The following is a 22,728-nucleotide window of genomic DNA, read 5'->3' as shown; positions in this document are numbered from 1 at the left end:
AGAGAACGGCGAGAAAGGGGATCCAGGTTGGGGGGTGGGGGGGGGGTGGGGAGGATAGAGACGCGATCTGACTCGAAGAGATCGGGGGTAGAGAGAAAGGAGCGCCGGGTGAAGGGTTCGGGAAGAGGGCAGGGATCAGAGATCAAAGCATCAGGGAGGGGAGTTTGGACCGGGAGAGGGATCCGAAGGAGGGACGGATTGGGATTGGGGAAGGGATCAAGATCGGGAGGAGGGGTAGGGAGAGGGATCGGATCGGAGTGGGATCGAGAAGAGGGACCCGGAAAGGGATCGGAAGGAAGGGTAGGGAAGGAAGAGGGATCGGGAGGAGGGGTAGGGAGAGGGATCGGGAGGAGGGGTAGGGAGGGATCGGGAGGAGGAGTAGGGAGAGGGATCGGGAGGAGGCGTAGGGAGAGGGATCGGGAGGAGGGGTAGGGAGAAGGATCGGGAGGAGGGGTAGGGAGGGATCGGGAGGAGGAGTAGGGAGAGGGATCGGGAGGAGGGGTAGGGAGGGATCGGGAGGAGGAGTAGGGAGAGGGATCGGGAGGAGGCGTAGGGAGAGGGATCGGGAGGAGGGGTAGGGAGAGGGATCGGGAGGAGGGGTAGGGAGGGATCGGGAGGAGGAGTAGGGAGAGGGATCGGGAGGAGGCGTAGGGAGAGGGATCGGGAGGAGGGGTAGGGAGAAGGATCGGGAGGGGTAGGGAGGGATCGAGAGGAGGGGTAGGGAGAGGGATCGGGAGGAGGGGTAGGGAGAGGGATCGGGAGGAAGGGTAGGGAGGGATCGGGAGGAGGGGTAGGGAGAGGGATCGAGAGGAGGGGTAGGGAGGGATCGGGAAGAGGGACCTGGAGGGGGTCGGGAGGAGGGGTAGGGACGAGGGGAGACGGACGATTTCAGGAGCCACCGCCTTGGACCAGACCTTCGGGAGCATCCACAAGCAGCGCCAGGGCTCCCAGCAGCCACCCAGACCCCCCTGCCGGCGGCTGCGAAGAGTTGGGGTGGCGGCAGCAATGTCTGACCGAGACTGCCACCTGGACGAGGACGGAATGAACTTCTCGCCGAATCAAACCAAACAGTGTCTGGAAGACTTGATGATTTCCTTGATGTTCCATGAAGCTCAGGTACACAATAATGGGTACAAGGTGACCAGGATCCTGATCTGCATCCTGTACTCTGTGGTGTGTGTCTTTGGTCTGGTGGGAAATACCCTGGTTCTCCTCCTCCTGCACGCCAACAAGAAGAAGTCCACGATGACCATTTTGGTCATGGGCCTGGCCATGACCGACATACATTTCGTGCTGATGCTGCCTTTCTGGGCAGCCGACACGGTCATGGACTTCAGCTGGCCTTTTGGCAGGGTCATGTGTAAGGTGGTGTCCTCGGTGACAGTGATGAGCATGTACGCCAGCGTATTCTTCCTCGCCGCAATGAGCATCAGCCGGTACTGCTCGGTATCCCGGTCGTTGAAGATGAAGAGAAGATCCTCCACCTCCTGGGACAGACTGACCTGCATCTTCATTTGGGTCTTGGCCTGCCTGGTGACCCTTCCCCAGGCCACCTACTCAACCACCATCGTCCTCCCTACCGAAGAACTCTGCATCGCCAAGTTCCCCCAACTTCACAGCAACCCCCAGTTTTGGTTTGGGGTCTACCAAGGTCTAAAAGTCATGGTGGGTTTCATCCTACCCCTTGGGATTATCTCAGTCTCTTACCTCCTGTTGCTGCGTTTCGTGAACAGCAAAGAACCCAGCAGCATCAACCCAAAGAGAACCTCCAGGGTGACCAGGTCCATCACCATCGTGGTGTTGGCCTTCTTCTTGAGTTGGTTGCCCAACCAAGCCATCACCCTCTGGAGTGCCTTCATCAAGCTGAACGTGGTTCATTTCAGCTCGGCATTTTACAACACCCAGGCGTACGTCTTCCCAATAACCGTCTGCCTGGCTCACAGCAACAGCTGCCTCAATCCAGTTCTCTACTGCCTGATGAGGAGAGAGTTTCAGGCAGCTGTCCGCGACCTGGTGCTGAAACTAAGCCGCCTCCACCAGATTCGCCCTTCGGTGTCGTGCGCGGCGCCTGGCAAGAAGAGACAACTGCTGGTCACCATCACCAGGACAAGGTGAGAAACCATTCCCAGTTGTGTTCACGGTTCTACCAGCGTGCTATGCAGGATCTGTCACAGGTTTCATGGTGATCCCAAGGTTCAGATGAGCTCCTGCTTTCGGTCTTCATTTAAATGTTAGGTTGCGTTAACTGTGTCAAGATTGATGACAGTTGACATTCACCTCATCTTAGGACATACTATGGATAAATTGTACCAAAAGAATTACAGGAGTGTTAACAAAAGCTTCCTATCCACGAACCCGCACCGATGTGACCAATTAACAAACTAATCCCTTACATTTTTTTTGGAATGTGGGAGCAAACTTTTATGTTACTTGTAGGGTCCGAACCAGCCCAGTTAGATTCTCATCTAAATAATTTCTATGTATAATCACATAAAACATGTTTTATAGCTGCTACATGACTTCCCTACTTTTATACTTAATTATCCTGCCACTATATGTCAGGTCATTGGTCTGAGTGCTACTGGTACCATGTAACCCAGCCCTACCTGTTGCATGGTCAGGTGGTTGGTGACTAAACTGCCTCCCCCACCAGGCTTGCCTGGTACAGAGGGTGGGTGGACACCCTGCAGGATGAAAAACAAGACCCATCAAAGGGAGGACAAACCCTCTTGTAGGATCAACGACCATCTAGCAGCACGTGCTGTGAAGTGCGGAAAGGGTATCCCTTGCATGGATGCTAGGTCTGGCCATTCACTGCAACAGGACTTCCCCCAGCAGTCTTGGACCTCACCGTGCTGCTGGGTCCGGGAGGGGATGTGGAGAGGGTGGGTCTGGACCTGTGCAACCCCCTACTCACCTAAATCCAGTCACACACACCCTGTTCTTTGCTGAGGATTGGGGTATCCTCATATCAAGCCCCACGAACTGACTGAAAGGAACCATCATCATCCTATGGGAATGGATGGCCAGAAGAAGAGACTTAATATTCCAAATGATGAAGGCAACTGTGCTCGATCTTTACCATTCTATCATCTTTTGTTGCTGCTTTCAGAGAACTGTGCAGTTGCACCCCAATTCCCTATGCACATTAATGCTCCTAATGGTGTTCCCATTTCTGTACCCCCCTCACTGTCCATATCAAATGTCATCCACTATTTTTTTTGCCCATAGCTACAACTGACCTACATCCTGCTGTATCTTTCGATAATATTTTTCACTATCCACAACTCCATCAAATTCTGTGTCACTTGTCAGGTTCCGAACCAGCCTCATTACATTTTCATCCAAATCATCCAAATGTATATCACATACAACAGATATCCATCCACTGATCCCCACTGCTCATAGACTTTCATTCAGAGAAACATCTCTTCTCCACTACCCTGCCTTCTCTGGTCAATCCACCATGGGGGGACCAAGTTAAGTACCTTAGTTAAGTTCATGTCGACAAGATCCACTGTCCTATCCACATTAATCAGTGGTTCTCAATCTTTTTATTTCCGCTCACATGCCACCTTAAGTAATCACTTACTAACCACAGAGCACCTATGGCATAGGATGCTACAGATGGTCTGTGCTTAGTAAGGTGGTAGGCAAGTGGAAAGGAAAAGGTCGAGAACCACTGTCATAAATCATCTTTGTCACCCTCTCAAAAAAAAGTTTGTAAGACATGACCAGCCTTGCACAGCATAATTTGCCTTAAGCATCCAGTTAATGCACAATTAATCATCCTGCACATTCATGCTGATATGACTCTCATATTTCCTCCTCTCAGGGCTGCTCCACCTGAGGAATCAAGCAAAGACCACAAATGTGGTGGATCGTCCTAAAAACCCAATCCTGTGAGATCCTGCAGCATCCAGAGTTTCAAGTTCCATCTCAGATATATCGCCTGAAGCCAACCTCCATGTCGCTGGCTTTGTCCAAGTGGCCAACCTTAACCAATACAGTTACAAATTGAACTGATGGGGGACCATCAACTGCTCCAAACTATGCCTCTTTGGTTCACTATGTTCTTCTCTATAAGGGAAAAATCTGCCTCAAAATGTCTTGTAACTGAATTGTGTCATGTGGTTGGTTAAGTGCAAGTGTGTTGAACACAGAGCTCAACTTGCAATAGTAAAAGGCCCTCAGAGGCACGACCTAAACATTGGTTTGATGCTCGTGCAAGCTGAACTCAATTTTGAGTCACGAGGTATAATGATCTGGTTGTTTGCTGTGGCAGCATTTTATGAGGAAGCTTTGAAAACAACTACATTTATAATTGAGGGAGAGCTTGTAATTGAAAGTTGTTATTTTGAGCAAATTATCAGCTGCAGTCAGAATCCAAGATAAGGTCTTGTTAAACTCTGTGTACAGGCAGACAATATCAATTACATCCAAGAGCCCATGGCTAAAACTTGGAAGTGCCAGCAGTTACATAGGGACATCTGGGATCAGCGACCACAGTGGATTAGACCTGGCACAACTTCCATACATTTCATTGGAAGATAGATGCTCCTTCTTTTCATTAATTGTTATGAAAAATGTATGAATTATTTGAAGTATTTTCATGAGCTTGGTCAGCATGGACATGTTGGGCCAAAGGACCTATTTCCATGCTGCAGAACTCGATGACTCTACCTGTGCATCCTAAATCATTCAGATTAAAGGTTTTATCAGCATTGCCTCCTTGACAAGATATGAACTTAAAAAAACCAAAGAGAGTTGTCAAAGAACAATGGAATGGAGTCACAACCAGCTGTATAACACACAACAGTTGTTACTTGACACAAAAAGGTGTTTATTTTCTTGGTAGGTTTCATTTTTAATAATGAACGAGTATTTCTCAAAGCTGATGGTTTGGACAAGCAGTGAGCTGGAGAGGGGGAGTGAGTGTTGCTCAGTCTGGAGTCAAGGTATTTCTCAGGCAGTTTTTGTTCCATGTTCCTGGATGACCAGGATCCAACTTCAGCTGCCGGTGAGACAGGCAGTTCTCCTCTTACTGAGGCAGCCCTGACTGCAATCCAGATGTCATAGACTCAAAGAGCAATACAGAACTGAAATGGCTCTTCGGCCCATTGGGGCTATACTGATCATCAAGCATCCATTGACTCAAATCCTTCACAAATCATATTTCTGCTCTTTCATCCGCCCCCAAATTATGTCATTGACTTGCATATTCGGGGCAATTTTAGGGCCCAATTAATTCACCAACTTACATCTCTGAGATATAGGATGAAAATAGGGGCACCTGGAGGAAATCTGTGATTATAAGCATAAAGAGGGAGAAATAATACGGTACCAATTTGGACATGTCAATTAATTTCATTTTAACCTTAATTTTTTTGTTTTGTTTATCCTATACCAGTTAGATGTAACTAATTCAAAGCAGAACATCTACTGTGTTAGAAACATTGTGCTGGTGCTATGAAGCAGGCCGGAAACACTTCTGTCATGCGCTGACGCTGCCAGTTCCCAAAGTATGCAAGGACTGAGTGATTAAGTCACATGGTTAAAGTTCTCTCCTTTGTGTTATTTGTCCACTGGAGGCTGTGTTGGGCAGGGTGATAGTACAAAGGGTGGTTGGGGGAGGATATGGGAACAGAAGGGAGAACGTCCCAAGGGCGATTTGCTACATGGGTTATCTATTCAAAGCAGAATTATTTGTGATGGGTTAACCAGGATCCTGCTCAGATGTGTCCTGTGAAGTCCTGATTTAGCATGAAGCATGGGTAATATCCATGAATAAGCATGTGTCGTCCATGGATGTTCCAGTGCATGTTCTGGTGGTTCTATACATGAGTCTACCAGATGAAAGGAGGATTAGAAAGAAAATTGTGGATCCAAGCAGGCCACAATGTAATGTGAGTTTTGCATAAAGATAGTAGCGAATAATGTGCATTGTACTCTGTGACAAAATGTACACCTTTTAGTGTCTAGTAATAATTGTTGTGTGTAATACAGCTGGTTGTGACTCCATTCCATCGTTCTTTGACAACTCTCTTTGGTTTTTAAGTTCATATCTTGTCAAGGAGGCACTGCTGATAAACCTTTAATCTGAATGATTTAGGATGCACGGGTAGAGCCATCGAGTTCTGCAGCATGGAAATAGGTCCTTTGGCCCAACATGTCCATGCTGACCAAGCTCATCGACAAGAAAATCTGCAGATGCTGTGGTCCAATGAAGTACACAAAAGTGCTGGAGAAATTCAGCAGGTTACAAAGCATCCATAGAAAGTAAAAGGCAATCAGTTCTAGTAGCATTTACCCCATATCCTTTTAAACTTTCCCTAATGTACCTGGCTAAATGCCTTTTCTTTTTAAGTTATTTTTAGTAAGGTTTACAAAAATTAAACAGTACAATTTATAGAATGAAATACAAATGACAAGAAAAAAAAAACCAAACCACTATACAAGGTTGGAAAAAAAACCTAATGTGTGGGCATCAAGTGACAACAAACTGGACACAGACAGCTCAGCATCAAAAAGTCTGACAACCCTAAAACCTTAATTATGGTCATGGTCCATAAAAGAGCCCCATGTCTTTAGGACATTAGTATTTGAATCTTTAATGGCATACCTATATTTTTCTAAACTTAAACAAGACATAATATCATTTAGCCATTGTTGTCTTTCCAGTTAATCAAAATTGCATGTCTGGCTATCAATGAAAGTAAAAGATAAAATTTGGTTTTGAGCAGAAGTCAATAAAACATTATCATCTCGAAATGATCTGAAAAGAGCTATTAGAGGGCAAGGTTCCAATTTAACCTTAAGAATCACTGATGTTTGAAAAATATCTTTCCAAGCTTTTTCTAAATTAGGGCAAGTCCCGCACATGTGAATCAAAGAAGCCTCAAATTTTACATCACAGAGGGTTTACACCAGCATAAAAATGAGGTAATTTACTTTAGACATATGACTTTTAAATGGATCGCTGGCGCTGTAATAACTTTGCTCCAACCATTACACTAACCATCCCACTGTATAATGCCAATTACTACTGGACTCTTGCTGCTACGTTATGGAAAGAAGTCACACATACTGATCAAATGAGCCTGACATGCAACTGAAGTTTGTGTTATTAGGCATGTAAATAAGAACTACATTTCCCAGCATGCAATGAGTAGTATAGGATGGGAGTCCCGGGCATTGTCGCTGGAAGCCAGTTGAAGCAGCTCAAGGTAATCAAAGTTTTGGTTAAGTGTTAAACCCACGTAAAATCGTTCTTCTTGAAAGAACAAGAATAACAAACTACTGCACCCAGTCCAACCAGTGGGAGGTAGAAGAATGTTAAGCTTATTATTACTACTGCTGTCCAATGGGTTGGTATAGTGGACCCATTCCCTCCTGATATATGAATTTCCCAATTTTAACATTAGCATCCAAATAAGCTCTTTGATATTGTCTGCTATACTTAAAATATACTTTAAGCTTACTATTGTACCTGTCCCTATCCCTTCCTTTGGCAGCTTGTTCTAGATAACCATGTTAATAATATTTCAACTTTGGGATTTGAATTCATTTCTGGCTCAGGATTCCTAAAATAAATGGATCTAATGTGAACCAAGTTTGGGAGGCTCCTTGTTGCCAGAGTAGCAGCCACAAATGAGAGTGTCATCAAAAATCCTTTAATGAATGCAGTTGAAGAGGCTAAGACTAGAAAATGCCAAATGGTGGCAGGTGGAAGTAGTGTGGGTGGGATATTTTGGTCAGTCGGGGCAAGTTGGGTTGAAGAGCCTGCTTCCACACTGTATGACTATCAGCTGTATATATGTTTAATGGCATGTCTTTGTTACCTAGTCCAGTAATGTCTTACAGCATGTTACTTCCAAAGCTACTCTTGTCCAAACCCCCACACTTGTATCATTTTATTTGTAGTGAAAATGCTGCCAGATAGATTTTCAGTTCCTTGTTTGATCTCTATGTACCAGTGTCTATACCTGAAAAAGTTAAATGTGATGGCTCAGACTTAACATGAATCATATGAATTCAAATTGTGATTCATAACACATGAATCACAAGGCCATAACTTACATGACTATTCAATAGAACGAATTAAGATCACCCAGACACCAGGAGCCACATTACCCCAACTGATATATGAGCAATATATTTTATTTATTTTTCTTTGCATATTTAATTTTCAATATTTGATAACCACACAATTAGCATTAAACACTATTTTAATAAACAACAATTAAATTCTATAGTAAGATTAGCTGTTAATAAGTGTTGCTTTGATCTGCAGGAGTTCTGGGCAGCTTTGCTTCACTTAAATAATAACAAAATTGTAAATGAATCTTACTGAGATTTACCGAGTTACCAAGTCTTCAATGCTAGTGACAAAGTATGTACAACAGAACCCTACCATTTAAGGCACGCTCTGACAGCATTGAGTACACGTTGATGGTGTGTTTCACCCTGCATTAGAATTGTGAAATAGATGTAACCAGGAATAACATTTCAGGTGCATGTAGATGTGGAGGCCTTTTTGTTTCCTCTTTCGATGTTTGTACTATGGAAGAAAGATGTAGAATGCTACCCTCTGTGTTAATTACTCCAAGCAAACTCAAATAAACCTCTACCCAGCTTATTCTCTCCAATCGCTTCTCTGGTTTGTTGATTATTTTTTCCTTTTGCTCTCTGCTCAGCTTTCACATTTAACTTTAACAGAAAAGTTAGAGGCGGAAGAAGGCCACTCAACCCCTCAAATCTGTTCAATGAGGAGATGGCAGGGGTTTACATAGATTGTGGAAAACAGGCCCTTTGGCCCAACCAGCCCATGTTGACCAAAATGTCCCACCTACACTCATTCCACCTGCCTGGATTTGGTCCCCTAAACACATTCTATCCATGTGTCCATCTATTCTTTTAAACGTTGCAATAGCGCCTGCCTCAACTACATCCCCCACTCACTGTGTGGCATTCTCCAACCAGACGGCATTAACACCAAATTCCCATCAACCTCCTCTCCCTTTTGCTCTATCTCCTTTCCTCCAGCTCCAGACCCCCTTTCCTTCCTTCAGAGAGCGACCCTCAACCCACTCCCTATTACTTATCAGCTTTTTTCTTAATTTAACACCCTGCCACCTGTATCCACTTATGATCTGTTACCCCACTTTAAAAAAAAATTTAGGCACCTTCTTGCTTAGATCTGACGAAGGCTCCAGTACTGAAACAAATATGACCTTTTCCTTCCTAAGGATGCTGCGTGACCTGCTGAGTTTTTCCAGTACGTTTATGTATTCCACTCGACACCAGGATCTGTAGACTCTATTTAGGTCCCTGTTAAATATCTCCCCCCACCCCCCCCCCCCCCCCGCCAACTTAAACCTGTGTCCTCTGGTTACCAATACTCTGGGCAAGAGGTTTGTTGCACTTCCCCTCTGTATCAGCCTATTCCCAACACTCCATTTACTTCGATTCCTTCATATCCGTAAACTAATCAATCTCTGATTTTGTAAGTTAGTTTCAAATGACAGCAAACAGCAGCAACTTGTGTACAAAAATGCCTTATAATAATTAGATAGTGTCAATATAAAATGCGCACGAGAGATGTAATTGTAATGATAAACATTCCAGAGCTACTCTGAGAGAAGTGTTAATGGATATTAACAGAGAATTGAGAGACCATTACTAAACAGGAATTTGTAATTTAAAAAAGTCCGAGGTTCAGGCACATTGATCAGGGTGTGAGAAGCAGAAGTACCTTCACAGAATTTGCTCAAGACAAAAATTGAGAACAAAGAACTTTATTATACTATTACAACAATGCAAAGTTGGGTGCTTCCCCTTACCCTGGGAATACACATAGATACTGAGGCTGACCCATCTTTTCTACATTTCATTTCAGTACAGAGATGCCTTCCCCCTAACATTCTTCTGCCTCCTGGATTGGTTTAGCATTAGGTAATTCTGCCCACGTGGATTCTAACTTCTTATCAGTTTATGTGCCTTCCTGCAAACTTGTTAGCCAGGAAATATCATGTCTTTGTTCTTTACTCATTCATCAATCCCCAAGACTTGCTAAAGCTATCTACTTGCTATCCTGTTTTGAAGATCCTTATTTTATTATACTTTTATAACCTTCCTCCCATTCCAGCATCCCTTCACCCTGATTTAACCCATAATACTTCATTTCTAATGAGCACTTGCTTGACTCCTCCCATTCCAGCATCCCTTCACCCTGATTTAACCCATAATACTTCATTGCTAATGAGCACTTGCTTGACTCCTCCCATTCCAGCATCCCTTCACCCTGATTTAACCCATAATACTTCATTTCTAATGAGCACTCGCTTGACTCCTCCCATTCCAGCATCCCTTCACCCTGATTTAACCCATAATACTTCATTTCTAATGAGCACTCGCTTGACTCCTCCCATTCCAGCATCCCTTCACCCTGATTTAACCCATAATACTTCATTTCTAATGAGCACTTGCTTGACTCCTCCCATTCCAGCATCCCTTCACCCTGATTTAACCCATAATACTTCATTTCTAATGAGCACTTGCTTGACTCCTCCCATTCCAGCATCCCTTCACCCTGATTTAACCCATAATACTTCATTTCTAATGAGCAATTGCTTGACTCCTCCCATTCCAGCATCCCTTCACCCTGATTTAACCCATAATACTTCATTTCTAATGAGCACTTGCTTGACTCTCCAATTCCAGCATCCCTTCACCCTGATTTAACCCATAATACTTCATTTCTAGTGAGCACTTGCTTGACTCCTCCCATTCCAGCATCCCTTCACCCTGATTTAACCCATAATACTTCATTTCTCATGAGCACTTGCTTGACTCCTCCCATTCCAGCATCCCTTCACCCTGATTTAACCCATAATACTTCATTTCTAATGAGCACTTGCTCGACTCCTCCCATTCCAGCATCCCTTCACCCTGATTTAACCCATAATACTTCATTTCTAATGAGCACTTGCTCAACTCCTCCCATTCCAGCATCCCTTCACCCTGATTTAACCCATACTACTTCATTTCTAATGAGCACTTGCTTGACTCCTCCCATTCCAGCATCCCTTCACCCTGATTTAACCCATAATACTTCATTTGTAATGAGCACTTGCTTGACTCCTCCCATTCCAGCATCCCTTCACCCTGATTTAACCCATAATACTTCATTTCTAATGAGCACTTGCTTGACTCCTCCCATTCCAGCATCCCTTCACCCTGATTTAACCCATAATACTTCATTTCTAATGAGCACTTGCTTGACTCCTCCCATTCCAGCATCCCTTCACCCTGATTTAACCCATAATACTTCATTTCTAATGAGCACTTGCTTGACTCCTCCCATTCCAGTATCCCTTACAAAGGTTACATTGAGGAAAATAGCCAGGAGAGAAAACAGTTTGTTGCGTTATTTAAAAACGCACAAATTATAGCTATTAAAAAAAAAATCAGGCAAAATATCATCGGTACCAGGAATAACAAATGACAGATTAACCTTGAATGATAATTTATCACCTCGAACATCGCATCTCGTACATAGAACTGCTCTTCATCGAGTACAGCTCGGCCTTCAATACCATTATTCCTTCAGTGCTGGTCAAGAAGCTACAAACTCTAGGCCTCTGTACCCTGCTCTGCAACTGGATCCTTGACTTTCTTATCAGAAGGCCACAGTCAGTATGGATTGGATTCAACATCTTCTCGCTGATTATCAACACAGGGTCACCCCAAGAATGTGTGCTTATCCCACTGCTCTACTCATTATACACCCATGACTGTGTGGACAGGCACAATTCTAACGCCATCTACAAGTTTGCCGATGACACCACAGTTGTCAGTAGGAACATAAACAGCAATGAGGCAGCGTACGGGAGGGAAAGAGATCAGCTCGTTGAATGGTGGAACGACAATTGCGCTCAATGTTAACAAAATCAAGGAGATGATTGTGTTGGAGAGTGGGGGAGAATGCCTTTGGTCAGCTCAAGGGACAATGGAGACATTTGAGCAAGCTGTTGGACATCAGTACGCCATTCGTGTTTGACGTTGTCATTGCCTGTGGTGTCCTCTATCACTTTTGTGATGATGGAGGTGGATAAATACTTGCCTGAGAGGGACATCACTCAGGAGCCCTCAGCCACAGAGAACACCATTGCGTGATTCGACAGCACGACTTGCCCATGCCAACCGTGATTGTGTCAACTATGTAAGCATTGGACAGCGAAGTCTGTGGGATGATGTCAAAGCTATGCTTTATTTGATTACATAGGAAGGCTTGGAGGGCAGTTATCATGTAGTAATTTCTACATGGCTCAATAAAACATTGTGCAGTCAAGTAGTGCAAAGTCCTATAAAGTACAGTGCAAATCTACAATCGTAAAGTGACCATTATCTGTGCATTACGACCACGTGCATAGAACATGTGATGTAAAAATATTTGGACTTAATGCCTTAAAATCAGTATCTACTCCTCCATAAATTTATAAATCTTATTAAAAAGTTGCATCTGTCACCAGCGCATTTCATTCAACACGACAGATATTTAAAAAGAAATACACAATAAAAGGGAAACAAATAACATCAGACCCATGCATCATCTCTATTCCCTCGGAATAAACCTTAAAACACAAATTAATCTAGTGGCAGCCATGGGAAAAACCCCTGCATGTCTGTAAAAAGATTACACGCTATGTTGAGATGTAAAAATCTCATTGCCTCTCAGTGACAGCACAGCTGAGAGGGTGGGAGGAGGGATAGAGGTCTCCATGGGCAACCACTGCAGTGGGAATGAGCTGCTGTTGACTGGCCTGCTGGGAATGGGTTATTTGCAGTTGAGAGTGAATCGGCACAAGAGGGGAGGTGGAAGGCGGCAAGGAGGGTGCTGGTTGGGGGTCTTGTGAAGGGGTCCCTGCGGAGATCTGGACATACTTGCTCTGAAGAATTCATTTGGCGCATGATGGATGTCTGCTCCAAGAGAATCACCTGGAAGCTATCCAGGCCGCGCCTCATCAGTTCCTGTTGTTCAGCATGCATAGACTGGTACACCTCCAGTCTCCTCTCCTGCCTCACATGGTCATGCTCCTCGTCCAGCACCTTCATGAAGCCGTGGATTGCCTCGACGGTGCCCTGGTCCCAGGTTGCTCTCCTCCTCTGGAATCCTGCAGTGAAAGGGAGCAGATTTTACACAGCATACGGGTCAGGCGCACTTACCAACCTGACATGTACAGCTGAATGAAACACTCGAAGCTCACCAGCATGGAATGCTGCATGTTCTGTTCAGGCTTACCATTCACGTGCCCCTCCTCCATAGTTGGCATGCTAGGACAGTGCAGGTGCCCATGGGCATTCCTGCCAGGCCGCTGGAGTCCTCTGCCGTGATGTCCTCCAACTCACCCCCATCTGAGGACTTGGCTCGAAGGAGGCCTGGATCGTGCTGGGAGTGGATGCCTCAATGGGACCTTTCAGCTTGGTGTGTGCATCCCTGGCGTGGGGGGGGTTTCAGCAGTTGGCAGGGTATCCAAGTTAGCAATGAGTGAAATAGGGATTGCAGACAGGCTGATGCCCCAGATATTAAAAGCCTGCTGACTATAGGGCCACTCCAAGCAGCTGTTGAGGTCGTTGACCTGCATAAGTCTCTTTGCAGGTTTTTCAGTTTGTTTATAACACGAGTTTTTGCCTTTCCTTACCTTTTCAGCCTCAGCACAATGAGGTTGTACATACGACCTTTTTTCACTGTATGCGATAAAAGTTTGCTAACATCTAGATCTCCCCTTATGGAGAGCAGCTCCTCTCTGCCTCCATCCATACACCAGCCATTGCTCTAATTAGCTGAAATCCTGATCAAGATGGTAAGATTGAATATCTGCCAGGACACTAGCTGAAAAAGTTGCTCCAATTACCTTTTTCCTTTACAATGCACACAAAGGCAGGCAAGATGATTAGCATTGGGGGGGGGGGGGGGGGAACAGACTGCAGGTTTCAAGGTTGCAATTAAGTCCCTATCTCTACCTGAACACTCAAAACTATCAAAAGAGATGAGATGAAGTAAATAATTTAGATGCTTACAACATGTTTAAACCACGCTGTAATGTCCCATTCACTGATTTGCACTTCACAGTTTCTCCTCTACCATTGAACTTGGTGCCCGGTTATGCAACCATGCAAGCGCTGACGTCACCAGAACCACCGGGTCGGCCATTTTCACTTTCAAGTCACGGGAGGACGTGACCTCGGTAAGTTTTAATGGGTTCCCTGACTACCTCTGAGGTAGGGCACGGACCCAGTTGATTTCTGACATGAATAACCGTGTCAGACCCTTTCAAACTGCCCTGTGAATGGGCGCTAACCACGCAAATTGCCTGGTTAACCCCATTTTACAAGGCAGTTTGAAAGCCCCTAGTGTCAGCAGCAAACTTGCTGATCCCTGATCCAGTTTACCACATCATTGATATAGACAACAAACAACAAAGGTCCCAGCACCGTTTCCTGAAGCAAACCACTCATTATCAGCCTCCAGTCTGAGAAGCAATCATCCATTACCATTCTCTGTCTTCTCCCATTCAGCCAATTTAGAATCCAGTTTATAACCTCTCCATGGATACCTAGTGTCCGAATCTTCTGAACTAACCTCCCATGTGGGACCTTGTTTAAGCCCTTACTAGTCTATATAGATATATATCTATATAAAAAAGTAACATTCACAGCCTTTCCTTCACCTACTTTCTCAAAAATTCTAAGATTTAATAAACACACAAAGGCTTGCTATCTTTAATCAGCCCTTGGCTGTCCAAATACTTGTATATCCGATCTCTCAGAACACCCTCCAATAATCTACCCACCACTGCTATCAGGCACTCTGGCCTATAATTTCCTGGTTTACTGTCAGCAGCCATGGCGTTGGGAGCTCCGCCGGGTGTGCAGCAGAGGCCAGGGCTCTGTGGGTTTGGTGGCTGGGGCCGAGATGGGATGCACATTGAGGATTGCAGAGGCTGCTGTGGCAAGGGAGGCAAGTTTATGATCCTTAGTGGACATCAGGTGTAGAGCCGGCTGATGGACGCATGGATTCAGTAGTGGTAGTATAGGAAGGGTCCACTTCAGGCCATGGCCAGCGAGGTCCAGAGCTGTGGCAGTGAGAGGGCAGGTTGCCGCTGATATCTCCGCATCGAGGCGAGGGTGGTGCATAGGAGTACATTCTCTAGCAGGTAGTGACAGAAATTCACCACCCTCTACGTGAAAAAACACTCTTTGATCTCTTCCATCTCGTGTTCAGCCTCGGAAAGGGCATTTGACTATCTATCTTACCCATGTCAATTATTATTTCATAAACCTCCGAGGTCTCCCCTCAGTCTCCCATGACCAACTGAGATTAAACATAAGCCTATCCCACCTCCTGTTTTAACTGCGGCCTTCCCTCCCAGTGAATCTTTTCGATACTCTATCCTTTCAACCTCTTTCAATGTATGACTTGAAATCAAGTGCAGAAATGCTGGCACATGCCGGATTTCTAGCCCTCAGCGCACAAACAACAACAGTAATTACATACAATTGAAATGTAATGCAAACTCATAGGCATCCATTAGGTTTGCTTTGTACATCAGGATTGCAGACTTAACAATTTAATGTTTTACCGTACAATGTTCAGTTATTGGCTAAATAATTAGTGTTGGTTAAACGGTGTCTACACAATAATTACTGCACTCTAATGGTAAATCCTCAGATATTCTAACATAATTGCTTGCTACGTAAATGCATGTACAATATAACTGTTCATCAATCAGAGCAGATTAACTATTGGAACGTACTCCAAATCGAGCGGTCCTGTGTCAGTAGGAGTAAATGACATGAGGAGATACATTCTCCCAGATGACACGATGGCATAATTTTCAGATTATTAGGCAATAAAATTATATCCAGAAGATCTCAGTGATCTACAGGCTGGACAGTTGAGGCACTAGAAATCCACCCCCCCACCCCCACCCCTTGCCGGATCTTCATTTTGAAGGTGTCACCTTAATGAATAAAATCCACAAATGTTAGAAACCAACCTCGCCAGCATTCTGTGAATGAGTAACAGAACGTGTTTCATATTCACAAAACTCCTCCCTCAGCTATACAGCATTATTTATGACATGCATTGTTTACAAGACATAAAACAATTGTTTTTCTTCCTCAGTTTCTTTTATGTAATTGATGAATTTCATGTTGATTTGAAAATATAAATAAAAAAATAAAAAAAAACAATGATATTAAATGTGCATGAAAAATTCCGAATTCATCTGATACAAAGAGTTATGGAGCTGTATAACAATAAAAGCCCTTGGGCCCCACATTGTCCTCTGAACAATAAGAAACAAAGAGAGGAACGGTTGGCCCTTAGTAATTTTCTTCAGAGCTACAGTTTAACAGGAGACTCAAGAGATTGCAGATGCAGAATTAAAAACAGGTTCCTTTACCTTAAAGAAAAATATACATTTACGCAATCAGATTTGTTGCAGATTCAAAATCCAGTTTATAAAATAATTAGATGTGTAGTCACAATAAAGCAATGATGTTTGTAGGGGAAAACCAAGAAGATGCTTTACACCATGACTGGCTCCAGCTTGATGCGCTTTGTCTCAAATGTATTACAGTCCACGTCCTGGCAATCTGGTTTGTAACAGCTATTGGTTTGAGAGGGGAGTGACACTAGTGATTCCAGGCCACTTGTCCCCTCATCTACTGCATCTCCATTTTGCTGCTTGACCTCAATTTTGGGTTTATTGTCCAGATCTTCTTTCACTGAAAGGTGGTTCCCCATTTCTTGCTTAATTGGCTCTGCTGTCTCCACCACCTGGGGTCCTTCCCATTCAGGGATTTCAATGCCAAGGTGTTTCATTAATTTAGTAACAACTTCATCAACGTAACCAAATATCCGAAGGTCTGAATACCTGTCCTGGGGACACAAATAGGAATACATTCACAAAAAAAACTTACAGTACCTGCTGAGAAGGTCTAACCAATTAATGAGAATTAATACAATTTTCCTCAGTTTATAAAAGGGCAACATTTAATAAACAGGGCTTGTTATTGTGAGGCTTAATTCAAAAGAATGAAAATATTTAACTGAAAATGCCAATTTCAGTGGGCTGTTAATGGATTTGGTTAGACGACAATGAAAAAGGAAGACGTGACGATTGAAAAATTAAAGCTTAAGCCAGTTTTAGCTGAATGTAGAAAGATGAGAGGATGTAAAATAAAAAATGCAAAGACAGAATGAAAATAGTCTGCTAATTTAAAATAAGAATAAGATATTTGGGTACATAAGGTAGATGTACATAAAGGTAGGGTGTGAAGGGGCAGAGCAGAATCTGCAGTTACCAAGCTTCATTTCACCTGTGATTTTGCTCATCACATCTCCAAGAAAGTTGACAGATGGCAGAAGACTGATGGTGTTGATAGAGAGGATGGTTATCTTTGGTTACAGAACAATGTTGTTCAGGTGATAAGATGGACAGAGAAAGGACATACTGAATTGTATCTTGATAAATACGAGGAGATGCACAAGTCTAGGATATTTTTAAATTTAGACATACAGCATGGTAATCAGCCATCTTGACCCAAGAGTCCGTGCTGCCCGATTACACCCAATTGACCTACAACCCCCCCCCGGTACATCTGGTTACAATCTTTCTGTTTCAGATGATAAAACACAGGAGCAGAAATAGGCTATTCAGCCCATTGAGTCTGCCCAGCCATGAGCAGATCCATCTTCCCACTCAGCCCCCTGCCCAGCCTTCTCCCCATAAACTTTGATGCCTTGGCTAATCAGAGACTCGTGGGTGTAAATCGGCTGCTATTTATCCCACATTACCCGAGTTAGTACACTTCAAACTATTGGCTGTACCATTTTTTTGGGGGGCGAGGGATGTGTTGGGATCAACCACGTTGATTTGGGCAAGGATTCTGGTTTCCTACATAACCTGTGGATGAACTAGAACCATAGAACCTTACAGCACAGAAACAGGCCCTTCTAGTACACGCTAAACCATTTTTTTTTGGCCTAGTCCCACTCACCTGCACCCTTCATACCTCTCCTGTCCATATTCTTCTTAAAATTGAGCTCACATTCACCACTTCAGTGGGCAGCTCGTTCCAGCCTCCTACCAGTCTGTGTATGAAGATGCTCCCCCAAACTTTTCCCCTTTCACCCTTAACCCATGTCCTCTAGTTTGTATATGACCTTCCCTCAACGGAAAAAGCCGATCTATATTTACTCTGTCCATCCCCGTCATCATTTTAAATACCTCTCAAATCTCCCTTCATTCTTTTACACTCCAGGGAATAAAGTCCTAACCTGTTTAACCTTTCCTTGTAACTCAGTTCCTGAAGTCCAGACAACATCCTAGTAAACCTTCCTTGCACTCTTTCTATCTGATTGGTATCTTTCCTGCAGTTAGGTGACCAAAACTGCACACAGTACTCCAAATCCGGCCTCACCAGTGTCTTAGACAATTAGAGTTAGATCCAGATCTAGATATAAAAAAACCCAAATTCTTATATTCTCCACATTATTTAGTTCGAGGACTTGATTTTTCAGTTTCAAGACGACGTGCATGAAGTTACACAAAAGGATATAAATATTTTCCTGAAGAAATGCCACAGTTCCTGTAATGCTAATTGTTAACAAATCAGATGAAAGAAATTTACAGCACAGTCCCTCTGACCCACAATATTGTGCCAACATGAGCTACTCAAAGAATTATCTAAAATTTCCTCACTGTATAACCCTCCATTTCTTTGTTCCACATATCTATCTAATAGTCTTTTAAAAGATACTATTGCACCTGCCTCCACCACTGTTGCCAGCAGTGCATTCCATGCACCTACTAGTCTCTGCATGAAGAACTTGGCTCATATATCCCTCGTACTTACTCCCAAACACATCAAGACTACGCACCTGGTGTTAACGTAGTCTCAAAATTCCAGTTTCAACTTCTGGAGAAGCATAGGTGTTGTCCTTAATAGAAATTTAATTAAAATGGAATGCAAATTTTCTAGCAAAATTGTGGAGAAATTCACAACTCTTGGGCGACATTGCTGGTATAGAGATTAGTGCCATGCTGTTATAGCACCAGCAACCTAGGTTCAAATCTGTCACTGCCTTTAAGGAGTTTGCACGTCTTCCCCGTGTCCACATGGTTTCCTCCCATGTTCCAAAGACATACAGGGTTAAAAGGTTAATTGGTCATGTGAGTGTATTTGGGCAGCATGGGATCATGGGTTAGAAAAGCCTATCACCGTGCTGTATTTCTAAACTAAATATACTTCACGTGGGGATCAAAGGTCGATGCATTGCTTTAGAAGTAAATTAACTAGTGAAAAATGAGCAACATGCCAGTTGGACAAAAGCTCAAGTTCCATCGACTCTTACCAGCTTGGTGGCTTGAAGATTAACAATAACCAACTTTCCTCCCTTCTTTTTTGTACTGAATGGCAGATTTCCACTTGGTTTGATTTGAAGAGAGCTCCCCAGTGTAATGGCTACATCAGATTTCCTGTGGGGGTGGAGGTGGAAAGAAGAGAAATCCTGAGAAAATAATAAGTTGTAATTCCCCGCACCTTACAACAAGAATATAAATGTTTCAGTTCAGACTAACAACAAAATTATAAAGTCTTTTAAATAACCCAATATCTTCTCATTGTTCATGTTTTATTTTGCTTATCCACATATATTTTTTCTATGTATTAACTTTATTTGATGTAATTTGTGGTTTTAAAAATAAAGTATTAATAAAAAGATTACCGGTAAGTAATTGAAGCTAAGAAGTAATTAGAGGTTTTGGGAGGCAGCTAAGTCCATGAACCAAAGTGAATGCTGTTTCCATTTAGAACACATGAAGTCATATGTGTAGGCATTGATCTAATTTACTATGTAAATTGTCCCATTTCTGTATGAACTTTGAGAAGGGAATCAGCACCCTAGGAATATCCCTGTGTGATAGTACAGGTTCTATCACCAATGTGTATATGTAGATTGTAGTGTAGGATGATTGTGATTGGCTGAGAGCGTAGCCACACCTACTGGCAGGTCTTAAAGGATTGCTCCTAGCCAGACCTGGTCATTCTGGACTGGTTGACCTACTTGTGATATGCTCCAGTCTTTTAGTTAATAAAATTGTAGTGCACGTCGAAAGAACCAAAGACTTGTCAATCTCAGCGCCACGGCGGTCACGCCGGATGGTCAGGCCCCCTAACCGGTACAGCCCCTAACCTCCATCCACCCTGGGGTCGGTTCTCAAAGAAGGGGTGAGTGTGATAGTACAGATTCTATCACCAATGTGTATATGTACATATGTACAGATGGTAGTGGGAACCTCATCCAGCTCTAGCCTTAGGGGCTGTTGAGGGAGCTGGAGCAGGGCGGAATCTTGGACTGAGCGGTTGGTACTGAAAAGAGATTGGAAGTGTTCTGACCATCGGTTGAGGATGGAGATCTTGTCGCTGAGGAGGACTTTGCCGTCTGAGCTGTGCAGCGGGCTTTGGACTTGGGGTGAGGGGCCGTACACAGCCTTTAGAGCCTCGTAGAAACCCCTGAAGTCGCCAATGTCCGCGCTGAGCTGTGTTCGTTTGGCGAGGCTAGTCCACCACTCATTTTGGATCTCCCGGAGTTTGCGCTGAAGATGGCTGCATGCGCGACGGAAGGCTTGTTTTTTCTCTGGACAGGACGGCTTTGTAAGGTGAGCCTGGTGGGCAGCTCGCTTCTTTGCCAGCAGCTCCTGGATTTCCTGGCTGTTTTCGTCAAACCAGTCCTTGTTTTTCCTGGAGGAGAAGCCCAGTACCTCTTCAGTGGATTGCAGTATGGTAGTCTTCAACTGATCCCAGAGGGTTTCAAGGGACGGGTCCGGGAGGCGGGTTGCAACGTCGAGCTTTGCTTTGAGGTTTGCCTGGAAGTTTCCTCTCGCTTCGTCTGACTGCAGTTTTCCAACATTGAACCTCTTTCTGGGGGCTTTATTGTTCCTGGGCTTTGGCTTGAAGTGAAGGTTGAGCTTGCAGCGAACCAGCCGGTGGTCAGTGTGGCATTCCGCGCTAGGCATGACCCTGGTGTGGAGCACATCTTGTTTGTCACTTTCTCGCGATGATGCCGCTTTAGTTGCCCATTCAGAGCCAGCTCTTCAGCGCTTGACGTCCTGCTTTGCGGAAACTGCCAAAATGTTTGGCCTGGAAGTCAGCCTGAAGAAAACTGAGGTCCTCCATCAGCCAGCTCCCCACCATGACTACCAGCCCCCCCACATCTCCATCGGGCACACAAAACTCAAAACGGTCAACCAGTTTACCTATCTCGGCTGCACCATTTCATCAGATGCAAGGATCGACAATGAGATAGACAACAGACTCGCCAAGGCAAATAGCGCCTTTGGAAGACTACACAAAAGAGTCTGGAAAAACAACCAACTGAAAAACCTCACAAAGATAAGCGTATACAGAGCCGTTGTCATACCCACACTCCTGTTCGGCTCCGAATCATGGGTCCTCTACCGGCACCACCTACGGCTCCTAGAGCGCTTCCACCAGCGTTGTCTCCGCTCCATCCTCAACATCCATTGGAGCGCTCACACCCCTAACGTCGAGGTACTCGAGATGGCAGAGGTCGACAGCATCGAGTCCACGCTGCTGAAGATCCAGCTGCGCTGGATGGGTCACGTCTCCAGAATGGAGGACCATCGCCTTCCCAAGATCGTATTATATGGCGAGCTCTCCACTGGCCACTGTGACAGAGGTGCACCAAAGAAAAGGTACAAGGACTGCCTAAAGAAATCTCTTGGTGCCTGCCACATTGACCACCGCCAGTGGGCTGATAACGCCTCAAACCGTGCATCTTGGCGCCTCACAGTTTGGCGGGCAGCAGCCTCCTTTGAAGAAGACCGCAGAGCCCACCTCACTGACAAAAGGCAAAGGAGGAAAAACCCAACCCCAACCAACCAATTTTCCCTTGCAACCGCTGCAATCGTGTCTGCCTGTCCCGCATCGGACTGGTCAGCCACAAACGAGCCTGCAGCTGACGTGGACTTTTTACCCCCTCCATAAATCTTCGTCCGCGAAGCCAAGCCAAAGAAAGAAAGACAGATGGTAGTGTAGGATGACTGTGATTGGCTGAGAGTGTAGCCACACCTACTGGCAGGTCTTAAAGGATTGCTCCTAGCCAGACCAGGTCATTTTGGACTGGTCGACCTACTTGTGATATGCTCCAGTCTTTTAGTTAATAAAAACCTTGGTTTGGATCAACGTCTTTGGTTCTTTTGACGTGCGCTACACTACACCCTGATATTTCACAATTCTGCCCTCTTTCTCCCACTGGTGTTACAATTGAAGCATTAAAACTGTTTCTATTTTAAACTGGTCTGTGGTTCTCTGCTGTGTTCTTTATTCAGAGGTACATTTGCAGCGTGGCAGACTTTAACAGAAAGCTTGGGAATAGGCGAGAGGCAGTTTATGATAGAGGTCTTGTGTAGGAGTGGGAGAGGGTGGGAATGGAGTGCAAGGAAGATGTGAGTAGTGCTGCAATTGGAATAAACTGAGTGGCGAAGACGGGGTAAACTGAGTGAAAGGTGCAAATATGGCTGCAAAAAATGAACTGACCATTTATTTAATTCTCGATGCAAGATTCTGTTATGTAAAAAAGATCATTCACAACTTGCTAAGTACCTCAGATACTTTGACTATGGTCATGCAATG

At 44.4% G+C, this 22,728-nt stretch overlaps 2 protein-coding genes across 5 annotated transcripts in view; one reads left to right on the top strand and one right to left on the bottom strand.

Annotated features, from left to right (window-relative positions):
* Nucleotides 1-1,005: 1,005 nt before the first annotated feature.
* LOC138756838 (relaxin-3 receptor 1-like) lies at nucleotides 1,006-3,890 on the top strand. The gene is made up of 2 exons (XM_069923229.1): nucleotides 1,006-2,111; nucleotides 3,836-3,890. Exons 1-2 carry the CDS (start codon nucleotides 1,006-1,008, stop codon nucleotides 3,888-3,890), a joined length of 1,161 nt encoding a protein of 386 aa, XP_069779330.1.
* Nucleotides 3,891-15,551: 11,661 nt separating this feature from the next.
* Nucleotides 15,552-22,728, bottom strand: part of sirt6 (sirtuin 6) — a 34,697-nt gene continuing 27,520 nt past the window's right edge. For all 4 annotated transcript variants that reach the window (XM_069928503.1, XM_069928505.1, XM_069928504.1 and 1 more), the window contains 2 exons: nucleotides 19,427-19,550; nucleotides 15,552-16,948 (listed from right to left, as the gene is read on the bottom strand). In XM_069928503.1, the coding sequence (XP_069784604.1) occupies nucleotides 16,595-16,948; nucleotides 19,427-19,550 (478 nt within the window). In that variant the 3' untranslated portion in view covers nucleotides 15,552-16,594. The remainder of the gene's footprint in view (nucleotides 16,949-19,426; nucleotides 19,551-22,728) is intronic.

Source organism: Narcine bancroftii, chromosome 3, assembly GCF_036971445.1.
Source record: "Narcine bancroftii isolate sNarBan1 chromosome 3, sNarBan1.hap1, whole genome shotgun sequence".
Taxonomy (NCBI): domain Eukaryota; kingdom Metazoa; phylum Chordata; class Chondrichthyes; order Torpediniformes; family Narcinidae; genus Narcine; species Narcine bancroftii.
The sequence above is the reverse complement of the archived record's forward strand: the minus strand, read 5'-3'. Positions and strand labels throughout refer to the sequence as shown.